Source organism: Dendropsophus ebraccatus, chromosome 10 (genome assembly GCF_027789765.1).
Source record: "Dendropsophus ebraccatus isolate aDenEbr1 chromosome 10, aDenEbr1.pat, whole genome shotgun sequence".
Lineage (NCBI taxonomy): Eukaryota > Metazoa > Chordata > Amphibia > Anura > Hylidae > Dendropsophus > Dendropsophus ebraccatus.
Genome location: NC_091463.1, coordinates 59912804 through 59939002, shown reverse-complemented (window position 1 = coordinate 59939002; position 26199 = coordinate 59912804). Strand labels below are relative to the sequence as shown.

The 26199-nt window shown below is 40.8% G+C and overlaps 1 protein-coding gene across 3 annotated transcripts in view; it reads left to right on the top strand.

Moving 5' to 3' along the window:
• The window catches only part of PASD1 (PAS domain containing repressor 1), a 112393-nt gene that overhangs the window by 80254 nt on the left and 5940 nt on the right, over window positions 1-26199 (top strand). For 2 of the 3 annotated variants that reach the window (XM_069942996.1, XM_069942994.1), the window contains exons 8-19: window positions 1085-1198; window positions 5060-5178; window positions 5850-5932; window positions 8362-8468; window positions 10924-11071; window positions 12535-12616; window positions 13145-13268; window positions 14599-14705; window positions 14845-14937; window positions 16347-16505; window positions 18301-18495; window positions 20663-21189. In XM_069942996.1, the coding sequence (XP_069799097.1) occupies window positions 1085-1198; window positions 5060-5178; window positions 5850-5932; window positions 8362-8468; window positions 10924-11071; window positions 12535-12616; window positions 13145-13268; window positions 14599-14705; window positions 14845-14937; window positions 16347-16505; window positions 18301-18495; window positions 20663-21189 (1858 nt within the window). The remainder of the gene's footprint in view (window positions 1-1084; window positions 1199-5059; window positions 5179-5849; window positions 5933-8361; window positions 8469-10923; window positions 11072-12534; window positions 12617-13144; window positions 13269-14598; window positions 14706-14844; window positions 14938-16346; window positions 16506-18300; window positions 18496-20662; window positions 21190-26199) is intronic. The other variant, XM_069942995.1, reaches the window with a different exon arrangement.

Here is a 26199-nt window from a genome sequence, read left to right as displayed (position 1 = left end):
AGGGTCACTAAAAGAAAGATCAGGGTCCAGGCTTGGGTTGTGGGCACATGGCATGGCAGCATAGCTAGATACAGAAAAGTGACTCAAGGCAAGTAACACAAGTTTGGGTTGACAATCCAGGTCAAGAACAGCAGAGATTATATGGTACACAGGGTCAAGCAGGAACGAGTCACACACTTTTGTTATGGACACAAGGAACCACAATATTTCTTAGGAAAAGGTTAAATGGGTGTGGTTGCCTTTAGTAGGGAATGACGTGTGGAAATTGTCTGGGGAGAGGTTTAAATGTGCGCACTGGTTCTATAAGAAACAAAAAAGGGTCACGCATGCACACTATGGGCAGAGCAAGGAGAAGCAGACATAGGAGCAGATACGGAGGAGATGGCATGGATTGGCTGTACACACTGTGGTACCCAGGCAGTAGTGGACCACCAGTGTTACACATATCTGCACATAACTGAGTTGGAGTTTTCCCTTAGGGTTGTTGGCATATGAGATTTTTTTTAACACTTTACACCATCATGTTGGTGGTTGAGTGTACATGTAGACGTAAACTGACAACTATATGAATCACCATGCAAAAAGACTCCTAACCACAAGTATGTCTGTGTTTTGGCAATGGTGGCTGCCCGTGCCGCTGTCAGCCTTTCAACCTATTTTATTTCAGCTTATTTATATAATTTGTTTTCGTACTAACATGCCACAGTGGGAATAATATAAAAAAAACAATGTAATACAATCTAGAGGGGAACTGTTCTGTCTGAAACTTTGCAGCTATTTATGGTGTTTTATCCAATCAGAAGAAGAGCGGGATGGCGGTGCCGACATTTTCTTGAACACTTTTTTATGATATTGTAAACTTGAACCATATTAAATACACACAAAATATGCAGTTCATTAAATTTACTTCCCAGTAAACTCAAAGTATGTCAGGAAACAACGTATTTGAATGAACAATGTAACAATTCACCGCTTTATGAAGTTGGGAATTGGCTTCAATCTAATATGTGGTGCAAAACAATGAACAGATATCACATCGTTTCATGTAAACATAGAAACTCATTCCCTTGTGTTGCACTTTCAGATGATAAACAAGTGGAGTTCTGCTGTCATTTAGCAAGAGGAAGTCTGGACCCAAATGAACCTCCAACTTATGAATACGTAAAATTTGTTGTAGATTTTAAGTTTTTTACACATGGTGAGTATTTTCTTGTATATGAAACCTAAACATACACCATATATATTAATAGTCTCTGGGAATGGCAGGGGTGTAGCCAGTGACAACTATTCTTGTAGTACCTAACCACTGGAAGATAGTTAATGGCTACACCCCTGCCATTCCCAGACAAAAGTTTGCTGTCAAAATACAGTAGAGCTAAGTTTGTCATTTGTCTTCTTTGCCTGCCATTAATGTCTGTGATATAGCTGGCCATAAGAATCAGAACATGTTATCGTATTTATTGACATGTATAAATGAAAGCTTGATGTGAATGACCCTAACGTCCAATTTAGAGAGGAGTGAATCTCCCGCCATTTGGTTTCTGCACCTTGTGAGCTAATGCTCTTATTGTACCTTGTATTTCAATGTCTGCCTCATAAAGAATCTTGGAACATGACATGCATGGATTTCAGCCATACCAGAGTCAGCCTTGTGTAGACAGCTAGCTAGTTTGGAATTTTAGTTCCTGTCGGTACAGAGCAGGGCAGGGTAATGGCAGGTTAATATGTGTTGAGCCAGCTCTTTATATCTACGGCGTGTAGCATATTTGCCAGGGGCCTCTTTATATCTTAGGGCTTAGTGGTCTCCGGCATATGGCATCCTGCAGGGGCCCAATCAAAAAACACTTTATACAGGATTTTTGTTTGTTTGTTTGTTTGTTTTTTTACATTCATTCAGTGAATCCACACCAGATAGTAAATGAGCTGGATGGTCCATAGATCTGGCCTTGTGCCCCTTTAGGCACTGGATGGGGAGTCGGATGCAAAAGTTCCAGCTTGTGGCATCTGGTGTTCCAATACAATCCCATCTGGGATGGTGCCAGATTGCCAAACATATGTAAACCCCCATTTAAAGGGGAACTATCAGCAGTTAGAATAATCTAACCTGGTGATATGTCCCTACTGCACAGGAGGTTCCGAGGAGAAAGACATGTGTCTTACCTTCCTCCTTTGCGCCGTTCTGGTGCAGTTAGTCCTTGGCAGCGTTTTGGTGCAGTCAGACTGCTATGGGAGTGCACCGATGCTCCTAATGGGTGCGCCGGTGCTCCTAATGGTCTCACAGGACCACGGGAACGGCACAGAGGAGGAAGGTAAGACACATGCCTTCATCCTCGGCATTTCCTGTGCAGTAGGGACATATCAGCAGGTTAGATTCGTCCAACCTGCTGATAGTTCTCCTTTAAAGGGGTTATAATAGTAAAAGCATTTATTACCTTTACATAGCATAGGTGATAATTGCATGATCACTGGGGAGCTCATCCCCCAGACCCCCACTAAACAGAGCAACAGAGGTTCCTGAGCACCAATTGTGAATGAAGTGGCAGTATGTCTGTGTGACCACTCACCGTTGTTGGACTGACAGATATTGCTGAGCACACTCTTCATGTGTTCTATAGCAGTCAATGGAGCAGTGGTCACAGAACTGTACTGGTGTTCCATTTACCACGGAATGTTTGAGAAACTGCCCTAAATGATATGGGTCTCAGCCTGACCTCTGTCAAGCGCATCTTATGCAGCTAGCCAATACCCTGCTCTATGATGACCAAATGTAAAATCTCTGAAAGAGTTCTGTCTATCTCTGGTTTGGCTGAAGTCGCTAGTCCTGGTTCAAGGCTCCTAAAAGCATAGCAGCACCACAAATGAATGTGGTATTGCAACTCAGCTCAATTGACTTCAATGGAAGTGAGCGGCAATACCACTAACAAACTGTGTGGCGCTGTTTCTGGTAGACAGCAGTCGTTTTTCTTACCCTAGATAACCCAGTCAGATATTGGGTAGCCGCCAATAGGTGTCGACATAGAGACAATTTTTATTCCTATGGAGGAGAGCCTGTAATTTTCCAGCACCAACCCAATCATATAGCCCTGTACATAGCACCACCTAGTGGTCAACATGACCACTAACCCTTAGCAGTTACTACTGCTTCCTGGCTCATATGCACTTTTGCAGAGATATCATAAGTTTTCTTTCTGACACACTGGATTAACGGGCTAAAAAACATGTTAATTCATATGTATTAGAAACAAAGTGGATAACAACATCTTTGTAACCTTTTATAAAATGATAAAATACAAATGTCTTCCAATTAACCTTCTGTCAGGGCTCTATAGCATTTATACATATTCAACGTGTTAATGAGCTGTTGAAGATTGGAACTGTGACTAACATGCCACTATTTCTTATGCCAATGTGAGTAATTCTCTATTGTGCTAATTCAACATGAATGGAAAACATCTCATTAGAAGTCCCATCATTTGTTTTCCAGGTGCTTTATTCTCCACGTTGACACAAGAGCTGAAGTGTCAGTGAATAGATTATTGCTAGAAACATCAAATTCTGGATACAAATTAAAATCCTAAAATATGCATGTGTTTGACAGTTCACAAAGTAGCACATTTTATATAAGCATGCACAAATAACCATTGTATAATATGACATTTGGTTACAGAATCAGATGTACAGATATAGCAGAGCTGAGTTATCAATTAAACAGTATAATTTAGATGTGATCGCATTTGTGCTGTAAGATTAGGAACGTTTTTTAAAACCTGTCTTCAGAGGAGGCTATCCCTACATATAATCCTGTCTGCTCTAAAAATAGGATATATAGGATGTATATACATTAGCTGTACAGCAAACATTAGCTGTACTATGGTTATATGAAACCATGAAATACAGCACCTATAGAAGTGTATCTATTGTATACTTACTGTATCTGTATGTTCCCCATTCTATATGGAAGCATTTTCTGTTTGGTCTTTATAAGTTAGCATGTTCTATTGTATATAGTTTTACAGAGGATATGATCTCCATCATATGGTACTGTATGGAGGTACCATCCAGCAACATATGGGCTTCGTATGGCTTCCTTTTCCACTTGCCCCCTTATAAGCTCTATGTTTATGTATAATAGCTAAACGAAAAGGTATAGATTACCTAAATTGTACCTGTCGTTCTAACTTTCAAAATCTAAATCAACAGTAGATGTGATATAAAGCAAATTTTTTATATACTTTAATTATTTTTGTTTTTATTTTATAATTGTTTTTGTTTTCATGCTGTAAAACAAAGCTGAACTTACCAGAAATCCAGGTCCAGTCTCCTGAAGGCAGATTTTCTGGGATGCTACAAGAATTTCTGCTTATACAATTTAGTAAACTACTCTAATCCAGGGAATCAGACAGTGCCTGCATTAAAAAGATTTTCTATAAAAATGGAAAACATTGTAATTTAAAAAGTATAAATAAATAAATAATGTAAAAATAAATAATTGAAATAAATGAATAAATAGATATAAAATACGTATCAGTCTTTAGAACAGGGATAGGGAACCTGCGGCCCTCCAGATGTTGCAAAATTGCCAGATGGGAAGCCGAGGCATGATGGGAATTGTAGTTTTGCAACAGCTGGAGGGCCGAAGGTTCCCCATCCCTCAAACAATATTTAAGTGGAATGTAAAAAAAACAAAAAAAAAACATAATGCAGAATTAAACCTTGTATATACAAACAGTTCTAAGCAGGTTAGAAAAAAAAAACGGACACAGGCCGAAGTTTTCGTTTGTATCAGTAAAAGTACACATTTACAAAAAGCATCATTTTCCTGACAATTTTCTTTTGTCACATATGGTGCAGTGGACAGCGTGGGCACATTATGTTCTCCCAGCTTCAGTGACTTGTCCTTTCTTGTATGTGTTAAGTGCTGCCAGTGTACAGCTATGATAAGATCACGTCGTGTTATGTGTGCACCTGAACTGCTGACAGATGATCATTTTGTTATGATCTGCAGAAAAATGTCATCTTAAATTGTGCTGATGTAGCCACCTGCCCTCTTTTATTACAGTGCCTACATCCTCGTATAATGGCTTTGAGTCAGCTGTTGCAAGGGCGTTCAGGTCAGCCACCGAAGAGCAGATATGTCTTGTAGCTACAGTCCGACTAGTCACACCACAGTTTCTGAAGGTGAGTACAATAATGGTTTTATTATGTCCATATGTGTTAAACAAAAAATTGCCCCATAACAACCAATCACAGCTGAGCTTTTTATATGAGTTAAACAAAAAAAATCCCCATAACAACCAATCATGGCTGAGCTTTCTATATTATATGTTACTATAGATAAATCACACCAGTTTCTGTTAAAGGGGATGTTCATACTGGGCAATAGGCAAGAAAAATTTCCTCTTCTTAAGTTGGCTAGGAATTGGCACAGAATTAATGCGGAATTGGCGCGGAATTCTGGGTAAATTCCGAACAGCAGAGCAGGACAGTAGGGCATTGCTTTGTATATATTTTACAGGCAGATTTTTAAGCGGAATAGGCGTTAAATTAAGCGCGAATTTCACAGGAAATTCCTCGTCTACTGCTCAGTGTGAACATACCCTAACACAGATTGATAAATCTGGGCCAATGAAAAAGAGGATGTATAGGTGTAACAGATGCAATTTGCTTTAGTTAGATGTCCTTAGAGATTTTAAGCCTCTTACGTCAGTCAATACATTTTTCAGTACTTTTCCTTGTGTTTTATATAACTTTATGCTGGTACTTTATGGTTTGTTGTTATAATATATATATCTTGCTACAAACAAATGGATTTTAATGTAATTTTCATCTTTATATTCCTATTTTTACAGGAGTTGTGCAATGTAGAAGAGCCTTGTGAAGAGTTTACATCCAGGCACAGTTTAGAGTGGAAATTTCTCTTTTTAGACCACAGGTAAATATGAGATTTACGCACAATAGTTGTAGAAATAATTTTCTCCCTCTTAAGAGGGTTTTCCCACTAACAACAATCATCGTCTATCCCAGCAGTCAGATGCCCAGTGAGCGTGGGAACAGGGGTGTCCCTGTTTGAATGAAGCAGTAGTTGCATGTGCGAACTGCCACTCGTTTCAGCTACGTGGGCCAGGTGCAGATACTGTAGCCACGTACAGCAAATTATTGTTAACCTCTTTAAGCTCTTGTAAGGTACTGATTCTCCTTAAGATTTTACTCCAGAGAAAAAAAATTTTTTGAATAAACTGGTGACAGAAAGTTATACACACCTGTAAATTACTTCTATTAAAAAAATGTCAAGCCTTTCAGTACATATCAGCTGCTGCATGTCCTGCTGAAGTCTGACACAGTATTCTCTGCTGCCACCTCTGTCAGGAAATGTCCAGAGCATTAGCAGATCCCTATAAAGTATTTTTTTTTTAAATAGAAGTCATTTACAAATCAGTATAACTTTCTGTCACCAGTTGGTTTGAAAACAATTTATTTCTTCGGAGGACCTCTTTAAGGAAATCCAGCAGATGTATTGAATTTTACAAACAATACTTCACAATGGAAATTTGCAAATTAGCTTCTCTTTAGGAATAAAAAGGATTTTTCTTGTACTAGCTCTAGATGTGTCCACCTTTACCTTTCCTTTAGTTAAGGGTCCAATTTCTCCTGAAACCAATTCAGAACCATATTACAACCTGCTGTCAAAACACTGAAAATGCTTCACTGACATAATAATCCTGGGGTGCCTGTAGATATCCAAACACAATGTATACACTTAGTCATAGAGTGGCGTTAAATCATATTATTGTGAGAAGCTGGTGATCTCTCACCATACATCTCAGAATATGGACAATGTCTAACGCATTATAGGGCATGGAGTATAGACTAAATATATCTACCAAAGCAGAGACACCTATCTGACAGCATTGTTTTTCCTTCTCATAACTTCAGAGTACACATTTGGGTGGCTAAAGACCCCTAAAACACATTGTTTTTTTCACAGTCATTTATGCTCATATATTATGGCTTTTCTTGGTCTATTCTTATCCTGCACCAAGATCACAAGGGGTCATTTCTTATTCTGATAGGGTCCAAGGATTGGAATAACATGGTTCTACTGTGTTCCAGTTCATAATATTACAATTGTGGGACCGCTCTATCACATTTATTGTTTTTTCCAGATTTCTGTATTCTTCACAGAATTCTTCTGGCTTATGTATCTGCAGATAGCATACTGTCCACTTTCACATGCCTTCTTACAGTAACTTGGAAGTGTGTTAAAGAAATAATCCGGCTGTAGATTGAATTACTGACTAGCCATAGGGTTTAGCCTTTGGTTTGGGATTAGAAAGAGGATTAAGTCCTGTGTGATTTGCCTGTGTAAACCGCATACTGCTGTGATGGTACTGCTGTGAATCATCTTCATAAAATACTGTATGTTTTATACATCATGTAGCCATGTACACCAGCAGGGGTCTGACTCATAGTCATATGAGTCATGGGACTGATAGTTATATGCAAGAGTTGTGATAATAAGACCATAACCATTATGAGCTGTATGTTCAGCATATACTGTATATAGGGAAATGCTCTTAAACTTTCATGAATGCAAAATGGCGGAGTCAATGGCAGGTGTTTACAACCCTATCAACACTTTAGCTACCTCAGCATGTACATGATGGACCCAATGCTTGGTGGAGGCATAGCTTGGGCAGAAAAAGGGACAAACTAGGTACCAGGGCCAAAGATACAGGGTTAGGACAGCAAAGTGAACCTTTGCCCCACATGAAAGATAGCCTAGCTACAGCTTAATGCTCAATGCATAGCGTGGACCTGCAGTGCTGCCAGTCACTAGTTGAAAAAACTGCAAATACTAACAGGCACTCAATAAAAAATTGTGACTATCAGTAAAGGTGGCCATAGACATTGGATAGAATACTGGTCTGATTTCCAATCACTATCCAATCACAGCCATACACATTTGACCTTTACAGTTGTTCAGGCTGGCCATACATAATCAATGACACCAAATGAAGGATGGATAATCTCTCTGCGAATATTCTGGCAATGATGTGAGAATATCCTTTCCTAAAAAAAACGTTCATGAAACATCCTAAGAGACAGATTCCCATCTTTTTCAATTTCTCTCACAATTTCAAACACAACCATCTTCTCAGGCTGCTACCCATTGGCTTAAAAAATGTTGATAAATTTCACCCAACAAATGATCTTGATTTAAATTATTCATCCATCAAGTTTAATATGTATGGACACTAGGTCAGTGGCACCCGGGATGCTACAGAGATGGCTGCTGTTAGGATGAGCATTGTATTCTATGGTAGTATGGTGTCCATTAACATCACTCTTTTATCATTTCAGGGCTCCACCTATTATTGGTTATTTACCCTTTGAAGTGCTGGGGACATCTGGGTATGATTACTACCATGCCGATGACCTGGAGCTCCTAGCAAGGTGCCATGTTCACTGTGAGTTACAACTTCATTGCTTTCTATCAGAGCCCACATTTTCAACCTAGTAGACTGAAAAGACATTTACTTTCCTCAAAGTATTAAAGAAATAAATTGCAAAATATCATTTTTAACCAATAACAAAAACACAGTATCAAATAGCATTAAGGGTGCGTTCACACCTACAGGATCTGCAGAAGATCCGCAGCAGATTTGATGGTGCAGATTTGATGCTGTGTTCAGGTATTTAAATGAAATCTGCTGCGGATCTGCTGCAGAAAATGAGCTGCGGATCCGGTAAGTGTGAACGTACCCTTAAGGCGTTATCCAGCACATGACCACTTTCTTCCAGAGACAACACAACTTTTGTCTACAGGTCAGGTGTGGTTTGCAATTAAGTTCCATTCACTTTAATAGAACTGAGTTGCAAAAACTGTACCCAAACTAAAGAAAAAAGTGATGCTGTCTCTGGAAGAAAGTGTCCCTTTCCACCTTAATTTTTTAGGTAATATTGGAAGTTTGGGTAACAAAAAAAAATCCAAACTTATACTGGGATATAGAATTTGTGCAAGGTTCAGATAGATCTATTGGCTTTCACCAGTGGTCAGACACCCACAGATTAGCGAGTTAATATCACCTATCCTGGAGATAAAGGATAACCTTTAATTCTAGAATAACCCTTCTATCTGTAAACCCAACATAGAAATCCTTTTAAAAAAATTGTTTGTTCCCCTGAACTGTGTTGCATTGCTTTTATAGAAAATAGAGCCTAATGAAACATTTTGTCAGAAAATTCACATTCAATATGTGTACGTGCCCATAAATTATCATTAGCTAGACGTATGCCAAGAGAGTGTATTGTTGACACACATTTAGCTGCTATTCATCAATATAAGTAGTTTAGTAAGATGCATGAAGAGCTGTGGCCACCTGGGATGTGAAGCATCCTGTTCTGTTAAGCATCTCCTAACAATGAAGAAGGATTCCATGTTAATACGTTTTCACTAAGACGTCCTCCATCTCCTCCGGCAAATATAACCAAGCAAAGCCCCATTAATTCTATGTGAGGTCAGACCTGAGAAAATGACTCAAGAGAAATCAATAAGCATGAAGCCCTGGTGTATAATCCATAAGAAACTACAAGCAGGCAGCTTTAGCTATAGCTCATTTATACTTCAGCTTTATACAATATGATAATATTTTATGGTAAATTATTATTCCTAGGTTGTTCAGAAGACTCAGCAATATGCTAAGAGGTGATAGGGAAACTATCTCCCTGACCTGAAGAATTTAAAATAAAAATGTATTAGTCCTAACTCTTTTTAGGTATGGTGGGTGACAATAAAGATGGCCACCATTGTATTTATATTGATTTATAGTATTGGTTGCCGCCCAGTTGACAGCAGAGGCCATCTCAAGGACCTATGTTTCCTCCTTACACAGCACCTCACCTGTCCACAGGTTGTGAGTAGTATTGCAGCGCAGCACCATTCACTTCACCCATGAACAGAAGTAGCGCTATTTCTGGAGGAAAAGGCAGACATGTTTCTTTAATACTGTACAACCCCTGTAGAGCTACACAGCAACTTTTCCCAATGAAAAATTATCACGTTGTCACGTTGCGTCTTAGCTATGAAAATAAATTGACGAAACCAAAAAAATGTTAAAGAAAAGATATGAAATTCTTTATGAATTGATCATAGCAAATAAATAAAAAAACAATAAAATTCATGGGATAAATTACACAGAAGTACAAACAAGGAGGAGATATTTATATTTATTAAATTAAATTTATTTATATATATATTTTTACATATTTTCTTTAATATCGTTTAGTTTGGTGCAATTTCTTTTTTGGGGGGATGTGTATAGTTTTGTATTGCACTGCGATATATCTTTGGCAGACCTATTTCTTTGTGTTTGTGTTGCGACCTGCAGGTTGCGACATGATCTGTCCGGTAATGGTTGTTGCAGATTGCGGGTCACAACATAAATAAGAGTAAGACGTAATTTATCAGTAGACTAGTTGCAAGGGTGACATTGTGTTATAGGCTGCAAATAGGCCAATTATAATGAATATATGGAATCAATATATCTCTATTACCTGAATGTGCCATTTTAAGCATAATATAGAAATAATTAATAGTGTAACAGCATATAGCAGAGTTATGTTTAGCTGATATAAAGCTGAGTTTGTCCTTTGGTGGTGTTACAAGTCTTATCTGTAGCATTACATGGGCCCATAGATAGATAGTGAACCCCAAGGAACTGGATAACAAGTTTACATGTGCACTGAGCAATCTGAGACTAAAAGATTGTGTAAATCTACGTAATAACATGCCTTATGTTTTTTCCATTTGTCCCTGGCTCATTTTATGCTATATTTTCCTATGATCCTCAGCCAGTCTCTTGGCCTCAGTATACCTTGTATGTCTGTCACTGATTATTTTATTCTCTCTTTATTGGTTATTAGTGATGCAATATGGGAAGGGAAAGTCCTGTTACTACAGGTTTCTAACCAAAGGCCAACAGTGGATCTGGCTGCAGACGCACTACTACATCACCTACCATCAGTGGAATTCCAAGCCCGAGTTCATTGTTTGTACACACACTGTTGTTAGGTAAGAAGCCGCCTGCATAGTGCTGGGAAGGTTTACACATCACTTTAGTTTAGGAGCTGAACACAATAGCAGGACCTGATGCCGTGCCAAGACCTCGCAGCTGCTTGGCCTTGTGTTTTATATGTGGAGTTTTCTCTAATATGATTTCTAAAGTTTTCTATGACAAAATGGAGCTGAACACATCACTAGGGGTATAAACAAAGACTCCATAGCAAAACCTTGAAGGACCCTCGCTGTCTATTTATAGCTCATTCAAATGTATTTTTTTTTATTATTCCTTTTATTAAGGTGAATGTCTGCCCATATAGAGCTTTGAAGCCCACATAGAGCTTTGAAGCCCTTGCTTCTCTCCGTACAGAGTTCAGCCACCACTAGGGAGCGCTAAGTGCAAGTGGGTTTATACAGCTTTCAATTAGAGCTGTGAAAATCTCTGTGTGGTGAGCGCCACCTAGTGGCAACTGAAGAAAAACACTGTCAGAAGCAGTTTAGTGTCAGGCCCCAGCTACCATGGATCTCATACAGTTTGCCAATAAGGGAGGTACATTACTATATTTGATGCAAGGGAAAGGCATTAATGTAGAATGTCAAGAAATATTTCATCTGTAATTGATTCTTGAAATTACTTTCCTGTGCTATAAAACATATAATCCTCGGCTTGATTCCATTTACATTCATAGACTGGAAACCTATTCTGACCAGGAGCACAACTTACCAGAGCGCTCTCTGATGCGCCTAGTTTAGGGTCTCACATTGCAGAAATGCTGCAGATTTTTCACAGTGGAATTTCCATACTTATATGAAGATTTTCCCCATTAAGTTCAATGAAGAAGTCAAATTTATTTTCCATTACTACTTCCTCATTCATCCTTATATCAATATAATATATCACTCTTAGGACATGCAGATGGGATAATCCCAGTGCACACTGAGCAGCAACATAATGCAAAGTATATTATTATGCAGCATTATTATATTACAGAAGAATGGCTTTACAGTTTTACTAGTAGAAGTAGACTTTAACCCTTGTATGTAACCCTCTATGTGTGCTGCATATAGATATATAAACATTGGCATATATCAGCCAGCTTTAAATCTGGTATATGGCGCCCTCTAATGATCATGTTTAGGTGACTATAGAAGTCTTCTGTCATCTGTAATTGTATATAAGTGTATAAGCCAAGATAGAAAGGTTATATTGTGTATACTAATACATGTACTGTATTATCATGAAGCCCAATAGTTTATCAAATGAGGCAAATCTAAGTCTGTAATACATACAATAAAGGACAGGGCATTTGTCTGCTTATATAGCTGCAGCATTGGCCCCATTCTGTTGCTTCACTCCCTGCATATACATTATAATGTGAATCCACATATTACATGTCAGTCAAACAAACATACAATTCAAGTAAGTTGTGAGCCATATTCTATAAGTCTTATAATATCACATTACTATTCTACAGCTACGCCGAAGTCCGAGCAGAGAAGAGGAGAGACCTAGGCCTAGAGGAGTCTGCTCTCGAGATTGCAGACTCATCACTAAAGGTACAGTGACCAGCAATGTTGATGATTTCTATGTTAGGCTGTGGTTTTGCAATCCTTTTTTTTTTTTTTTTTAATGTAAAAAAAAAAAGGATGAAAAAACTGACACATTTGTGCACATCCATTTTGACCCGTTTTTAAAAATTATTAAAAAAATGGATTAAAAAAATGGAAGTGAATGTAAAAACGGATCAGAACAGATTCTCACAAATGTATGTTTTTTATCCTTTTTTTTTGGTGCATAAAACGGATAAAAAAAAAAAAAAAACGGTTTGCCAAAACACAGTATAAAGCCAGACTTAGGATTTAGTTTGTATTCTTTTACTGAAATATTTGATGTACTGTATGATATTTCACTGAGGTTAGGCCATCATTCAGGTTATCTCAGTGATTAAAACTGTGGTTATATTTGTTAGACACGGTGGCAAAATGCAAACCATCTGCTGAGTGAAATGGGCAACAGCTGTGCTTGTAACTTGTATTGTCCTCTTCATTACATTATAATATTGTTGTCTTCTCTTCTATACGCAGATCCAAAACACCTATCTAGATATCAGACAATGTACGAATAACCAGGAGCCGAGCAGGGAAGGTGTATCGGTCTCATCTCATAGCTCCCGTAGATCATCTCATACTGCCCTTTCAGACTCTGCCTGTACGTATACTCCTTTATTGCTTGCCATAGTTATCGCATGTATTGTTTGTGCTAGGTCTCTGTTCACACCATTGTCAGGAGCTTGTATGAGCACTGCAGCTTCTATAATGTGGCTCCAATTGTCTCCAAGAGTGTTCACACCAGCATGCACTGCACTTCACTGTTGCAGTGTTATACTGTTCAATGGACTAGGGATATTGCTGCTATACCTTGCATTACTGTTACAAAAAGTAAAACACGTACTAGAATGACCCCATCTGCTATAAAAAGAAGGATACAGAACTCGCCCAATGTTACAGCCCCCTCAAGTAGCTGATCAGTGGGAATGCTCTCCCATAGATCCCATATTGATGGCCCATACTGAGGTTAGGACATCAATTTTTAAAGGCTAGAACACCCACCCCTTTAAGTGTTTTTTGCCATGAACTACATACAGTAAAGGGCAGATCATGCAGCTGCTATGAAGCCCTTGGACATGTCGGGCCTAGTTCTAGTTTGTCCCATCCCCTTAAAGTGGTTGGCCACATTATAGTAAAATTGTTCAGTGTACAGTATAAGTTAGTGTACTCACAGCCCTTACTGACAGCAGCTCTCTTTGTACTCCATAGCGGTAAAATCAGACTCCCCTTCTCCAGGCTGGGCTGCCCTGCGCTGTGGTGAATCTGTCCATAAGATGGCCGACATAGAGGAGCATGTGACCATGCCCTGCTTCCCAGTGTCTAACAGTGAGCCTGCATATGACTATGGTGGACACTGGGGGGGCGGGGCATGGTCACATACTCCTCCATGTCGGCCATCTTAAGGACAGACTCACCACAGAGCAGGACAGCCCAGCCTGGAGGAGGGGAAGTCTGATATTAGATCTATGAAGTACACAGGGAGCTGCTGTTAGTATATACAGTAGACTTACATATACTGCACACGGAACAATTTTACTAAAAAGTGGCCAACCCCTTTAAGTATTGGGTTTTGAGAACCCATACAGGACTCCACTCTGCAGAAAAACTGCATTAATAACATACAAATGGATTGGAGGTTGGCTCAATGGTCTGTGGACATGGAGGGTAAAATGGACCCTTCTCTCCTGTCATGATAATGGAGGTCTATTTTTATCTTCTCTATATTCTATGTATATGACTAAGCATAATGTGACTCCATTGTACATGTCTGTTGTCCCTGATGCCCTATGTGGCTATAGTCATCATGTAGCCCTAGGCTAAATATAGGTTTGCTAAGCTACACGGTAATGTATGTGTTAGATTGGAAAACATAATGTAGAATTTGTGTAACTGTTCAGTGTCCCTAAAGCTAATTTTATTATGTGTTTTAGCAACATCATCCATGCGACATACAGAAGCCAGCACACCCTCTAGACACTCGATGACCTTAAGCCAGCAAGACATGCCCCAAATAAGAATGGCGTCCAGTCAAAGCCAGGTATGTACATATGTAACTACTGTATACCAAGGGAACTACAGTAAGTTCCCTTGGTATACAGGGAACTTACTATTAATCATAATAGTAATCATAAACCTGTTCCTTTAAGTGTATTTATGTCTTCTTTGTCCTTCTTTAGCAGGTAGTAACTCCTCAGCCACCAGCTGAACATATAACCCAACATCATGTTGCACAGCCGACTATTTCACCACAGCAAGCTCAAGCTATCATGGTAACTATAAAGATAACATTTTTGCTACTATATACTATTACCCGTATGCTTTTGCATGGTACCCTCTGTGAGATGCTTTATTGATTTTTTTGACTAATGATTTTACAAGTTTTCCTACTTACCTAAAGAATGGAGAGGTCTTTAGTTTTTATCGAGGGTACACGTCAACTGTGAGAGACAGAATATATTTTTGAAAATTCCAGAAAATCAGATTTTTAAATAATTAATTAGCATTTTATTGTATGAATGAGTATTTGATCACCTACCAACCTGCAAGAATTCTGGTTCTCGCAGACCTTTTAACAAGCTCCTTCTACTCTGCACTCAACACCTGTATTTTTTGCACCTGTTTGAACTCATTAACTGTATAAAAAAAAAAACACCTGTCCACACACTCAATCGCATTCCAATGTCTTCACTATGGCCAACACCAAAGAGCTGTCTAAGGACATCAGTGACAAAATTGTAGACCTAAACAAGGCTGGGATGGGCTGCAGGACAATAGGCAAGCAACTTGGTGAGAAGGCAAAAACAGTTGGTGCAATTATTAGAAAATGGAAGAAACACAAGATGACTGTCAATCTTACATGGTGTGAGGTTACATGCAAGATCTCGCCTCCTGGGTATATAGAAAAAGGCTAGAAATCAGCCCAGAATTACACCAGAGGACCCAGTCAATAATAGTCTAAAAGATTGTGCATTGTGCCGTCATGGATTAAAATCCTGAAGGGCAATGTCCAGGCCCGTTAGAAGTTTGCCAGTGACCCTCTGGATGATCAAGAGGAGGCATGGGAGAAGGTCATGTGGTCAGATGAGACCAAAATAGAACTTTTTGGTATCAACTCGCTGTGTTTGGAGAAAGAAGGATGAGTACAACCCCAAGAACACAGTCCCAATCGTGAAGCATGGGGTTGGCAACATCATACTTTAAGGAGTTTTTTTCTGCAAAGGGGACATTATTGAATGGAAGATGAATGGGGCCATTTAGCACAAGACTTTGTTCAACAACCTCCCTCCTTCAGTAAGAGCATAAAAAAGGTGGATCGTAGCTGGGTCTTCCAGCACAGAGACCTGAAACACACAGCTAGGGTAACTAAGGAGTGCCTCAATAAGAAGCCTTTCAAGGTCCTGGAGTGGCCTAGCCAGTCTGCAGACCTAGACCCAATAAAAAAAAAAATCTTTGGAGGGAGCTGAAACTCAATGTTACTTATCTTCATTAGAAAGACTTGGGAACCATGTAAGGTACATCAAGCATACAGGTCAATGGCCTTAATGTATTCCTTTATAATTAATTGTTTATTTTACAGGACATGTGAAATTGAAAAAGAAAATATTTCTGTATTTATTGAGTTTTGGTAACTTCTATCTGTCTAGTCAATGACAATAACATCTTTTATTATGTTCTCTAGCCGGTGTGTCACTACCCCAGTCACCTAGGAATGGTGACCCAACTGAAGGAACAACTAGAAGAGAGGACGCGGATATTACAGGCAGACATCAAAACCCAACAACAAGAACTCGATGTCTTAAAGGAACAGCTACAGCTAGTGCAAGACTCCAATCTGCAGGTATAAAACCATAGGGGGCAATGTTCCTAGATTCACTGACGTTGAGAAACACGTGATGGTGTCTCCGCGGTGTTTTGGTTGATCTCCTTGAGGTCAACCATCATTCTCTTGAATGCACTTACTAGGCTTTGCTACCTTGCTGAGGTGGTTTCATTGACTGGAGAACGCCTTTGGCCTGGTTGTTCCTTCCCGGATGAAGGTCTGACTAGCTCACTGACGTTGAAAAACACGTGATGGTGTCTCCACAGTACTTTTGCATAAAACCTTAGGTCGACTTAAAGGACAACTCCGGCGAAATTTTTTTGGGGCTTATTTAACACACATTACAAAGTTATATAACTTTGTAATGTGGTTAAATACCCGGTCTGGCCCCCTTCCCCCACTTTCCGACCCCCGACCCCCCACCCCGGAAGTTAAAGAATATATACATTACCTATTACGGTCATCACGGTCCTCTTCTCTGGTGTCGGGTGATGTCAGAGCTGGGGGCGGTCCGGGTCTTCTTCCTCCTCGGCGTCTTCATTGAGAGTGAATGGGAGAGAAAAGGCTGCTGGTGCACATGCGCACCAGCAGCCTTTTCATTGGCTGGAGCGCATCACATGGCTTCCAGCTTGCTCAGCCCTGATTGGCTGAGCTTGCTGGAAGCCATGTGATGCGCTCCAGCCAATGAAAAGGCTGCCGGTGCGCAAGCGCACTGGCAGCCTTTTCTCTCTCATGGACCCGGAAGCAAGAGATATCGCTGGACGGCGGAGGCAGGTGACGGTGAGGCGGACGGCGGGCGAATGGAGTGGCGATCGTCACCGGAGGGATGGTGAGTATGGTGTCTGTGTGTGTCTGTGTTTTTTTTTTTTGGGGGGGTCCCGCCGGAGTTGTCCTTTAATGATATTGGGGAAATTTTTGCTTCTCAAACTCTTCATGGCCACCCCCAGTATACATACAGTATGTCAACAGTCATGGAGGGGTTATGGAACCATACACAGAGGGTGCTGGCTGTGATCTGTAGCAGTCACCTGTTGCTAATGACCGCTGATCATGCTGATGTCGGTTCTTGAGGATGTGTGAACACAGTCAGGTTCTTAATTGCAATTATTGAAGCCAAAGCTAGGAACATACTATAAACAGAGAACAGGTCATAAAGGAAAGACTGAGATTTCTTTTTTTTTCAAATCCATTCCTGGCTTTTTTTTCCCATTAATTGCAATATAAAATGCAGTCAATAGCATTGCCATACCTGTCGATTGTCGATTGACACCCCCACCTCTAGGCAGACTCTCGAGTCCATGCTCGAGTCCATCCGAACCCAATCGTTCGGCATTTGATTAGCGGTGGCTGCTGAAGTTGGATAAAGTTTTAAGGTTGTCTGGAAAACATGGATACAGCCAATGACTATATCCAAGTTTTCTACATAGCCTTAGGGCTTTATCCAACTTCAGCAGCCACCACTAATCAAATGCTAAACAAACGTTCAGGTTCGGATGGACTTAAGCATGCTCGAGGTTCGCTCATCTCTAATGATAAGTGATTAACTTTCATATGCTCTAGCAGGCCATATGGGCAGGATTATGGCCACCCACTGAACACCAAATTGGTGGTCACCAGAATTAAGTACCAACATAAAGAGACAGACGGTTTTACTGTTATACAGATATTTCAACACTTGGTAGAAGAGTGTTCAGTAGTTCAGTCACTTGCATGGCACCAATAAGTTTACCTATAGACTACTAGTTTAAGGTAAGAATGGTTATGTGGTCTATTTATATAATTTTATTTTTACTTTTTGGTTTTTTTTGTGAAGATGTTTATGCAGCAACCGATCCCAATGGGATTTAATAATGTGCAACAGCCTGACTCCAGAAGGGTGGCGCGGCAGCCTGGAGTGGTGGCGAGACAAGGTCTGGAAATGGGAAAGAAATCTCAATCAATGATGAGTTCCAAACGCTTTCGTGGATCTCAGATAACCTCCAGTCATCAGTATGTTACACCAAATCAGGTAACTAATGTATTCTGAGAACACAGTCTTTCACTGTCCCATCATCTAGTTATCAAGGTTATTGTCTTTTTGCTTGGCCCCACCATGCTGAACACTAGTGCAGGCATAAAAAGTAGGAGGAAATGTAACTTCTATGATTGGGAACATGACTTTGCGATATCACATAATTCCACTATTAACCCATACGTTTTGTCTCTGTGTCACTAAAGCTGCCACCAGATTGATAGCTAGTCCTCACCACAGGTCTCTGGCATCTGCTTCTCATCTCTATTATATCTAAAAACAAAAAGTCGATTAAATTAGACTTGGTCATTTCCTTATTTCTTGAGGAAATCAATCTACTATCATGTATCTATGTGTGGAAAAAGTATGTGAACCCTTGCGTTCAATATCTTGCATGATCCCTTGGAGCAGCAATAACTGCATCTAAACAAGAATTATTGATCAGCCCTGCACATTTGCCCATTCCTTACTGCTGTTATGTTTCTGTAATGTTACGTTTCCACTCATGAACCCTTTCACAACATTTCTATTGGATTAAGTCAGGACTTTGACTTGGCTATTCCAAAGCTTAAATTAGATTTTTCTTAAGAATTTTTTTGATTTTTCTTCAGAATTTGCTGGTGTAATTCAGAAGCAACGACAGTAAAATTTTCTGGTCCTGATGTCCTTTTTTTGGCCGTGGCCCAGTTCCCGTGCATGGCACTGGTCTATTAACGAGCACCGGCTCGGCATAAAGTACTCGCCGCTCGGGCACCAGAATCCCTGCGCCGAGCATCAGTCTGTTCATCTAAAAAACACCAAGCAATGTACCTAGTGGTAAATTTGCCTTAAATAAAAACAGACCGCCCACTCACACCTGATAAATACATGTGGCTTAAACCACTCTCCATGTATTCACCAATGGGGATGCAATGTTGCCAATAATCCTGGGGGCGGGGTTTTGCTCGCATGCATTTACATATTTTTGCCACTCACAGATATGTGATATTGAATCATTTTTCTCAACAAATGAATGACCAAGTGTAATATTAATACTCACATTTGTTTAATTTAATTCTCTTTATCTATTTCTGAACTTGGTATGAAACTCTAATGTAATTTAAAGTGTCACTGTCGTTTAAATTTTTTTTTTGCAGAAATCAATAGTACAGGCGATTTTAAGAAACTTTGTAATTGGGTTTATTAGCCGAAAATGCATTTTTATAATAAAAAAGCAGTTTGAAGCTCTCCCCCCTGTTTTCATGATTGTCTATGAAAAAGGGAGGGGTTGAGGGAGATGATGCACCAAAACAGGACAACAAAGAGTTAATTTACAGCTACATCACAGGCTATCTCCTCTGACGTCAGCACTGACCTCTGAACAGAGGCTTTCACACAGCTCCCCCTGTGTAATCCTTTGTTTTCTGCTCTCTGCTGCCAACTAATCTCCCTCCTCCCCCTCCCCTCTTCATAGAACAGACAGGGCCCTGATGTAAAAGAGTCGAGATTTTCTGATAATGAGCAGTGAATGAGAGAGGAGGGAGGGAGGGGTGGGGACCTGGGAAAAGTCTTTTTAAATGCAGATAATGCCATATTTGCCTAAAAAACCCAATTACAGTTTCTTAAAATTGCCTGGACTATTGATTTCTGCAAAAAAAAATTAAATGACAGTAACACTTTAAGGTCAAATTCATGCAGAAACACAAAAAGGTCTGAACAGTTCACAAACTTTTAAGCACCACTGTACTAGACCTACAGTACTGTACCTGTTACGTTATAGAGTGCCTAACATTCTAAATATATATAGGCAGACTAGGCCTCATGTCTATAGTGCTGTCCTCAGTTATGGACGTGCAGTTGTGGCAGCACTTTGCCTACAATGTAGTAGTCTGTGAATTGCAGAGCACTACAGATGTACAGTGACCTATGCACAGCATATTCATGTTTTCGTAAAAAACGTGGATGAGTGAATAAACAGATACAAACATACAGGCACTAAATTTGTCCTTAATTGTGGATGCCACATTTTGCAGATGTGTAAATGAGGCCTTATGATGCATGCCTGTTTATGGTGCATTTGTCACATGGGGAAATGCATGTAACCCTTTCATATATTTATACATACTATGAGTGGATATGCTGCTTTTATCATTGATTAATCTCTGCTGTTTTTACGGCTCACCAGCAACACTCGCAAAATCAGCAACATCAACACCCTCAGCAAATACAACAGCAGGCATCGCAACACCAGCATCAACAATTACAACAACCAGTGTCCCAGCACCAGCAAATACAACAAGCACCGCAGCACCAGCATCAGCAAATACAGCAACAAGCCTCGCAACACCAGCATCAGCAAGTCCAACAAGCACAGCAGCAGCAGCAGCAACTCCAGCACCAGCAGCAAATACACCAGCTCCAGCAGCAACAGCAGCAGCAACATCACCAACAGCAGCTGCAGAAGCAACAACAGCAACTACAGAAACAGCAGCACCAGTTGCAAAGGCAACAGCGCATGATGAGAGGAAACCAGGCACAGCAGGCAGCTGTGTTACAGACTCATAGCAACATTGTCATGCCGCTATATAATAATACCATGATGTTCCAACAAACTCACCCCCCTGCTGCTGCTGCGGCTGCTTCTTCACGGATTTCTACAGATAATGTGGACAGATCCCAATCATCTGATTTCACGCAAGACAGGCATTTGAGGTACATAATGTGATGTTATTGTGTCATCTCTGAGCAGTTATGTAGCATTATGTCAGCATTGTAATAATTCACTTTATATCACTTTATGGACAACTTAGCATTTACTTCATGGAATACTAGAGACCAAGGACACCTTACAGGGCCAGTAATCTAACTACTTTATATTCCACAGAGCCTAAAGTTAAAGGAGAAGTCCGGCGAAAATTTTTATTAAAGTATAGTATTGTCCCCCAAAATTTATACAAATCCCCCATATACACTTATTACAGGAAATGCTTATAAAGTGCTTTTTCCCCTGCACTTACTACTGCATCAAGGCTCCACTTTCTGGATAAAATGGTGATGTCACGACCCGACTCCCAGAGCTGTGCGGGCTGTGGCTGCTGGAGAGGATGATAGCAGAGGGATGCCTTGATGCAGTAGTAAGTGCAGGGGAAAAAGCACTTTATAAGCATTTCCTGTAATAAGTGTATATTGGGGATTTGTATAACATTTCGTTTTTTAATAGACTTCTCCTTTAGATATGAAATGTGCTCCACCCCCCACCCCCAAAAAGGCCTAATACTGGGTTCACACCTGTGATGTTTTTTTACCGCTGTTATGGTACACCACGGGGAGCAGAACAAAAAATGGAGACAGGGTATTCATTGTACGTGGATTTTCATTATGGTGTTATACCTGTAACAGATGGTAGATAAAGTGTCGGATACCTGTAACAGAGGCACTCAACAGTATCTCCAAAACAGGTGTAAACCCACCCAGGTCAATATGTCACTTCTTTTATCAGCATGTGCCTTTCAACTCTCCTTAACCCTCACGGTCACAAGAACAGGGTGCCCCTGTTTGATTGGAACAGCAGTTGAGTATGGACTTTGCCACTCTCTTCAAACTCTGTGGGGCTGGCATGGGGTTATCCAGTGAAAATCTTTTTCTTTTAAATCAACATAGAAACTTTAAGAAAGTTACCGTATTTTTCGGTATTTAACCCTAAAAAAGGTTCTTAGAAGTTGGGGTCGTCTTATACGCCGGGTATGGACTTCCCATACGTTGGGAGAGCTCAGAAATGTATGCATCCCCACTGTACGGGGTGACTACTATAAAAAAACAAACAGTTAACTCACCTGTGACCTGTTTCTGGCAGCCGCGCGTCTCCTGTCCCGTTCGCGGCGCATGCAGTGTGACATACACTGCCTGCACTGTAGATCCCCAGAGCTTTCTCGGGCAGCCGAGCGGCTCATGGGAAAAGCTCAGAGGCGCTCGGCTGCCAGGAGAGCTTCAGGAAAATGACAGAGGCTTTGGGAACTTCCGGCTCCTCTATCATTCTCCTGAAGCTCTCCTGGCAGCCGAGCGCCTCTGAGCTTTTCCCATGAGCCGCTCGGCTGCCCGAGAAAGCTCTGGGGATCTACAGTGCAGGCAGTGTATATCACCTCCTGAAGCTCTCCCCGGAGGCATCTCCAAGCTTCTCCGATGAAAAACTCGGCTGCCCGGGAGAGCTTCAGGGATCTATGGCGCAGGGGATTTTCTTGCTGCTCTGGAAAGTTCCTGTCATTGACAGAAGTGGCAGCAGAGAACACTGTGTCAGACTGAAAAGAAACCAACATTCCTGCAAGACATACAGCAGCTGACAAGTATGGGAAGACTTGATATTTTTAAATAGAAGTAAATTACAAGTCCATATAACTTTCTGAAACCAGTTGATCTGAAAGAAAAAGATTTTCACTGGACAACCCCTTTAATCAATCAGCTCTCCATATCTCATAAACATTGTTGGGCCCAGTGGTTGGTCTTCCATCATCCACAGATAACCCCCATGTAGCAATTTTTTGTTTGTTTTTTTTACTGCATTCAAAAAGCCACAACTTTATTTTCCTGTCACTGTAACCACATTAGGGTTTATTTTTTGCAGGCTGAGTTGTATTTTCTAATCATTTTGGAGGTCATATAATGTGTTAAATTATATTTATTAGTTAATTTGTAGGAGCCAATGGGAAACAACAGCTATTTCATTTTTGGGGGATAAATGGCATTTTTTTATGCAGGTTGTTATGACTATGGTGACATTTATATAACTTTTTTATGTTTTTTTTACTTTTGCACAATAAAAACACTTTTTGTAAATAAGTTTTTGCAAATAGTTTTTGTTTAAACTTCTAGATTTTTCTTCTGCCAGAAGAGCCCTTGTAGTACAGGTTGTGTAGCTTTTCACTGGTTTCACTTGGGGACTCAAACAAATTGTGTTCGATTTTTGTTCGAGTTTTGTGGTAAGTGTGTTTAGCCAAAACCAGGGGTGTGTCTAAATGTTTCCCTTATAGTTTCGGCTTAGATGGTATTAGACACATTTCTAAAGACAATTAGCCAAAAAGAACAGAGATGTGTGCCAAACTCGACAATGGGGCAGGGCATAGTGAAAAATTGGCATGATTTACATGCAACACCATTTGCCAACAATGTGCCAGCATTTTGGTGTATATTTCTGGCATAAAAGTAAGCCAATTTAAAAGGTGCCTTCAGCTTAGACTAGATCATGGGTTGAAACATCCCTTTAAGGCCAACTTTGTGCGTCAGATTCTTCCCATTATAAAGATTTGTTTGGTATCAAGGTGTTTGCTAAAAACGTTCTTATTGGCATTCATCCAAAGACAGCCTGAGCATGCTGTAACTGGTCCTGCTCCAAGCTGAGTAGTGGATAAAACTGTATTCAGTCCAAACAATGCTCTATGAGCTAAAATACAGTCCTAATACGGTCAGAGGTGGCAGCAGAAAGCACTGTGTCAGACTAGAAAGAATACAACATTTCCGGCAGGACATACAGCAGCTGACAAGTCCTGGAAGACTGGGGATTTTTAAAAAAAATAGAAGTCATTTACAAATCTGTATGACTTTCTTACACCGGTTGATTAGAAAACTTGATTTTTTTTTTCCCTCTGGTGTACCCCTTTAAGTGTACCAAACCCTTACCTCTTTTGCACACATTTTTGTACATAAAAGTAGCTAATTAAAACGATGTACCATAACAGGCACTGAAATTTTTTTTTGCAGTACCTGCTCGGGCCCCGGTGGCACGTTTTTTTGTTTTTTTTTGGAACACCACCGGGTTCCTACACTCCTCGCTGTTTTCTGCTTGAGCACCGGCTCCCAGTGTGACAATTATATGGGGTTATCTCGTCACACTGGGGGGAGTGGGGGCCAAATACGGACGATAATCTTTTTGTGTAATAGGGCCTTTAGACTGTCTACTCTACATTTACATTGTTAGGGCCAGTTCACACTGAGTACACACGGCGTAATTCCGCAGAATCCTGCCGTGCTCAGTGTGCTGCTGTGAGTGAATGAGAGGGCGCACGCTCCTCCGCTGCCGACACTCTCTGCTCGAAGAAGTAACATGTTACTTCTTTGAGCGGAGAGGAGAGGGAGCGGACGAGCACCCTCTCATTCACTTACAGCAGCACACTCAGCACGGCGGGATTCCTCTCCGCCGCAGAATTATGCCGTGTTAACTGTGAACTGGCCCTTAAATTTAGCCAATTTTCTCCCCCAATGTATCAGTTTGGAATCCAGGGCTTTCAGCTCACAGAGCATTGACTAAACTGGATAGGATTGTATTCACTTATCAACTAAAGCGCTTTGCTGCTCTGTTGTGTTCTCATGTACTGTAAAACAAAGCAAACAAGCAAGCAAACCTTAAAGGGGTACTCCAGTGGGGGGGCACTTTTTTTCTGGGACCAGCGGCGGGTCCCGCATCGCGGCGCTCCGGTGGCCGGTTCCCGGCCGCTTCTGGGTGTCTGACGCGGGCCCGAAACGATACGTCTCAGGTCCGCTCAGCCACTCAGTGACAGAGGCTTTATCTGAGAAGACTTGAAATGGATCCCGCCTCCTTCACTGAGTGGCTGAGCGGACCTGAGACGTAACGTCTCGGGCCCGCTTCAGACACCCGGAAGCGGCCGGTACCGGAGCGCCGCGATGCGGGACCAGCCGCTGGAACCGGGGAGGTGAGTGGACATCTTTTCCCTCGGCCACCTCCTCCCCAGCAAAAAAGTGCCCCCCCCCGCTGGTGAGGAATGCTAACGCAAAGGGGGGATCTATTTAGGTTACTAAAATTTTAGCCCAGAATGTGGCTTAAATTATGCCTGTAATATACACCTGCGCCTAGCTAGCTGGCATATTAGCAATGAAACGTGCACCTCTTAAAGAGGACATGTCAAAAGTTTTGATGGGTCAGGGTCCGAGGGTTCAGACTGGGAGAATGAGCCGGGAAAAGTCCACACTGCTGTGTGTTGCTCTCTCCGCTCTGTGTCCGCCCAACCTGAACAGTCCCATAAACTTCAATATGCGGCCATACAGGTCACATAACATAAGCCAGGAGAGAATGCATGGCAGTGTGGACCACTCCTGACTCATTCTCCTGAATTGCTTCTGGGTAGATTTCTGTAGTGAGTAAAGAATTACTGTCACTTAGAAATAAAACTTTTGCAATGTCATAGAGGCATGTAAAGAGTCTTGATCAGTTCAGCCTAAGTTTTCAGGCCCCCACTAATCATTAGATAGAACTGGGAGAAGCTTGTGGCTGAGCGCTTCACTCCCCATCTCATCACCAGTGACAGACTCCATATAAAACAGCCAGCACTCCAATACCAATGTTTACACTATGCAGGTTGCAGGCTGTTGGCTGAAATACAGACAAAAAGAGGAAAATTTGTCAGTATATCAGACTGCATATAAAGTCTGTGGAGCACGTCTACTGGAGTATAACAGGCAGAGCAGCCAGCTGGAGGGTGAAGTGCTCAGCTGTCCACTTCTCCTGGCTCTATCTAGCAATCAGTGGGGTCTGAACACCCAGACCCCCGTAATTTAAACATTTGACATGGGACACATCAAAAGTTTTCTTAAAGTCTTAAAGTAACAGTAATGCTTTAAACTTTTTATGGAGACAGAAAACAAAACATTGGGAGAGATTTATCAAACTGGTGTAAAGAATTGTCTTAGTTGCCCCTAGCAACCAATTAGATTCCA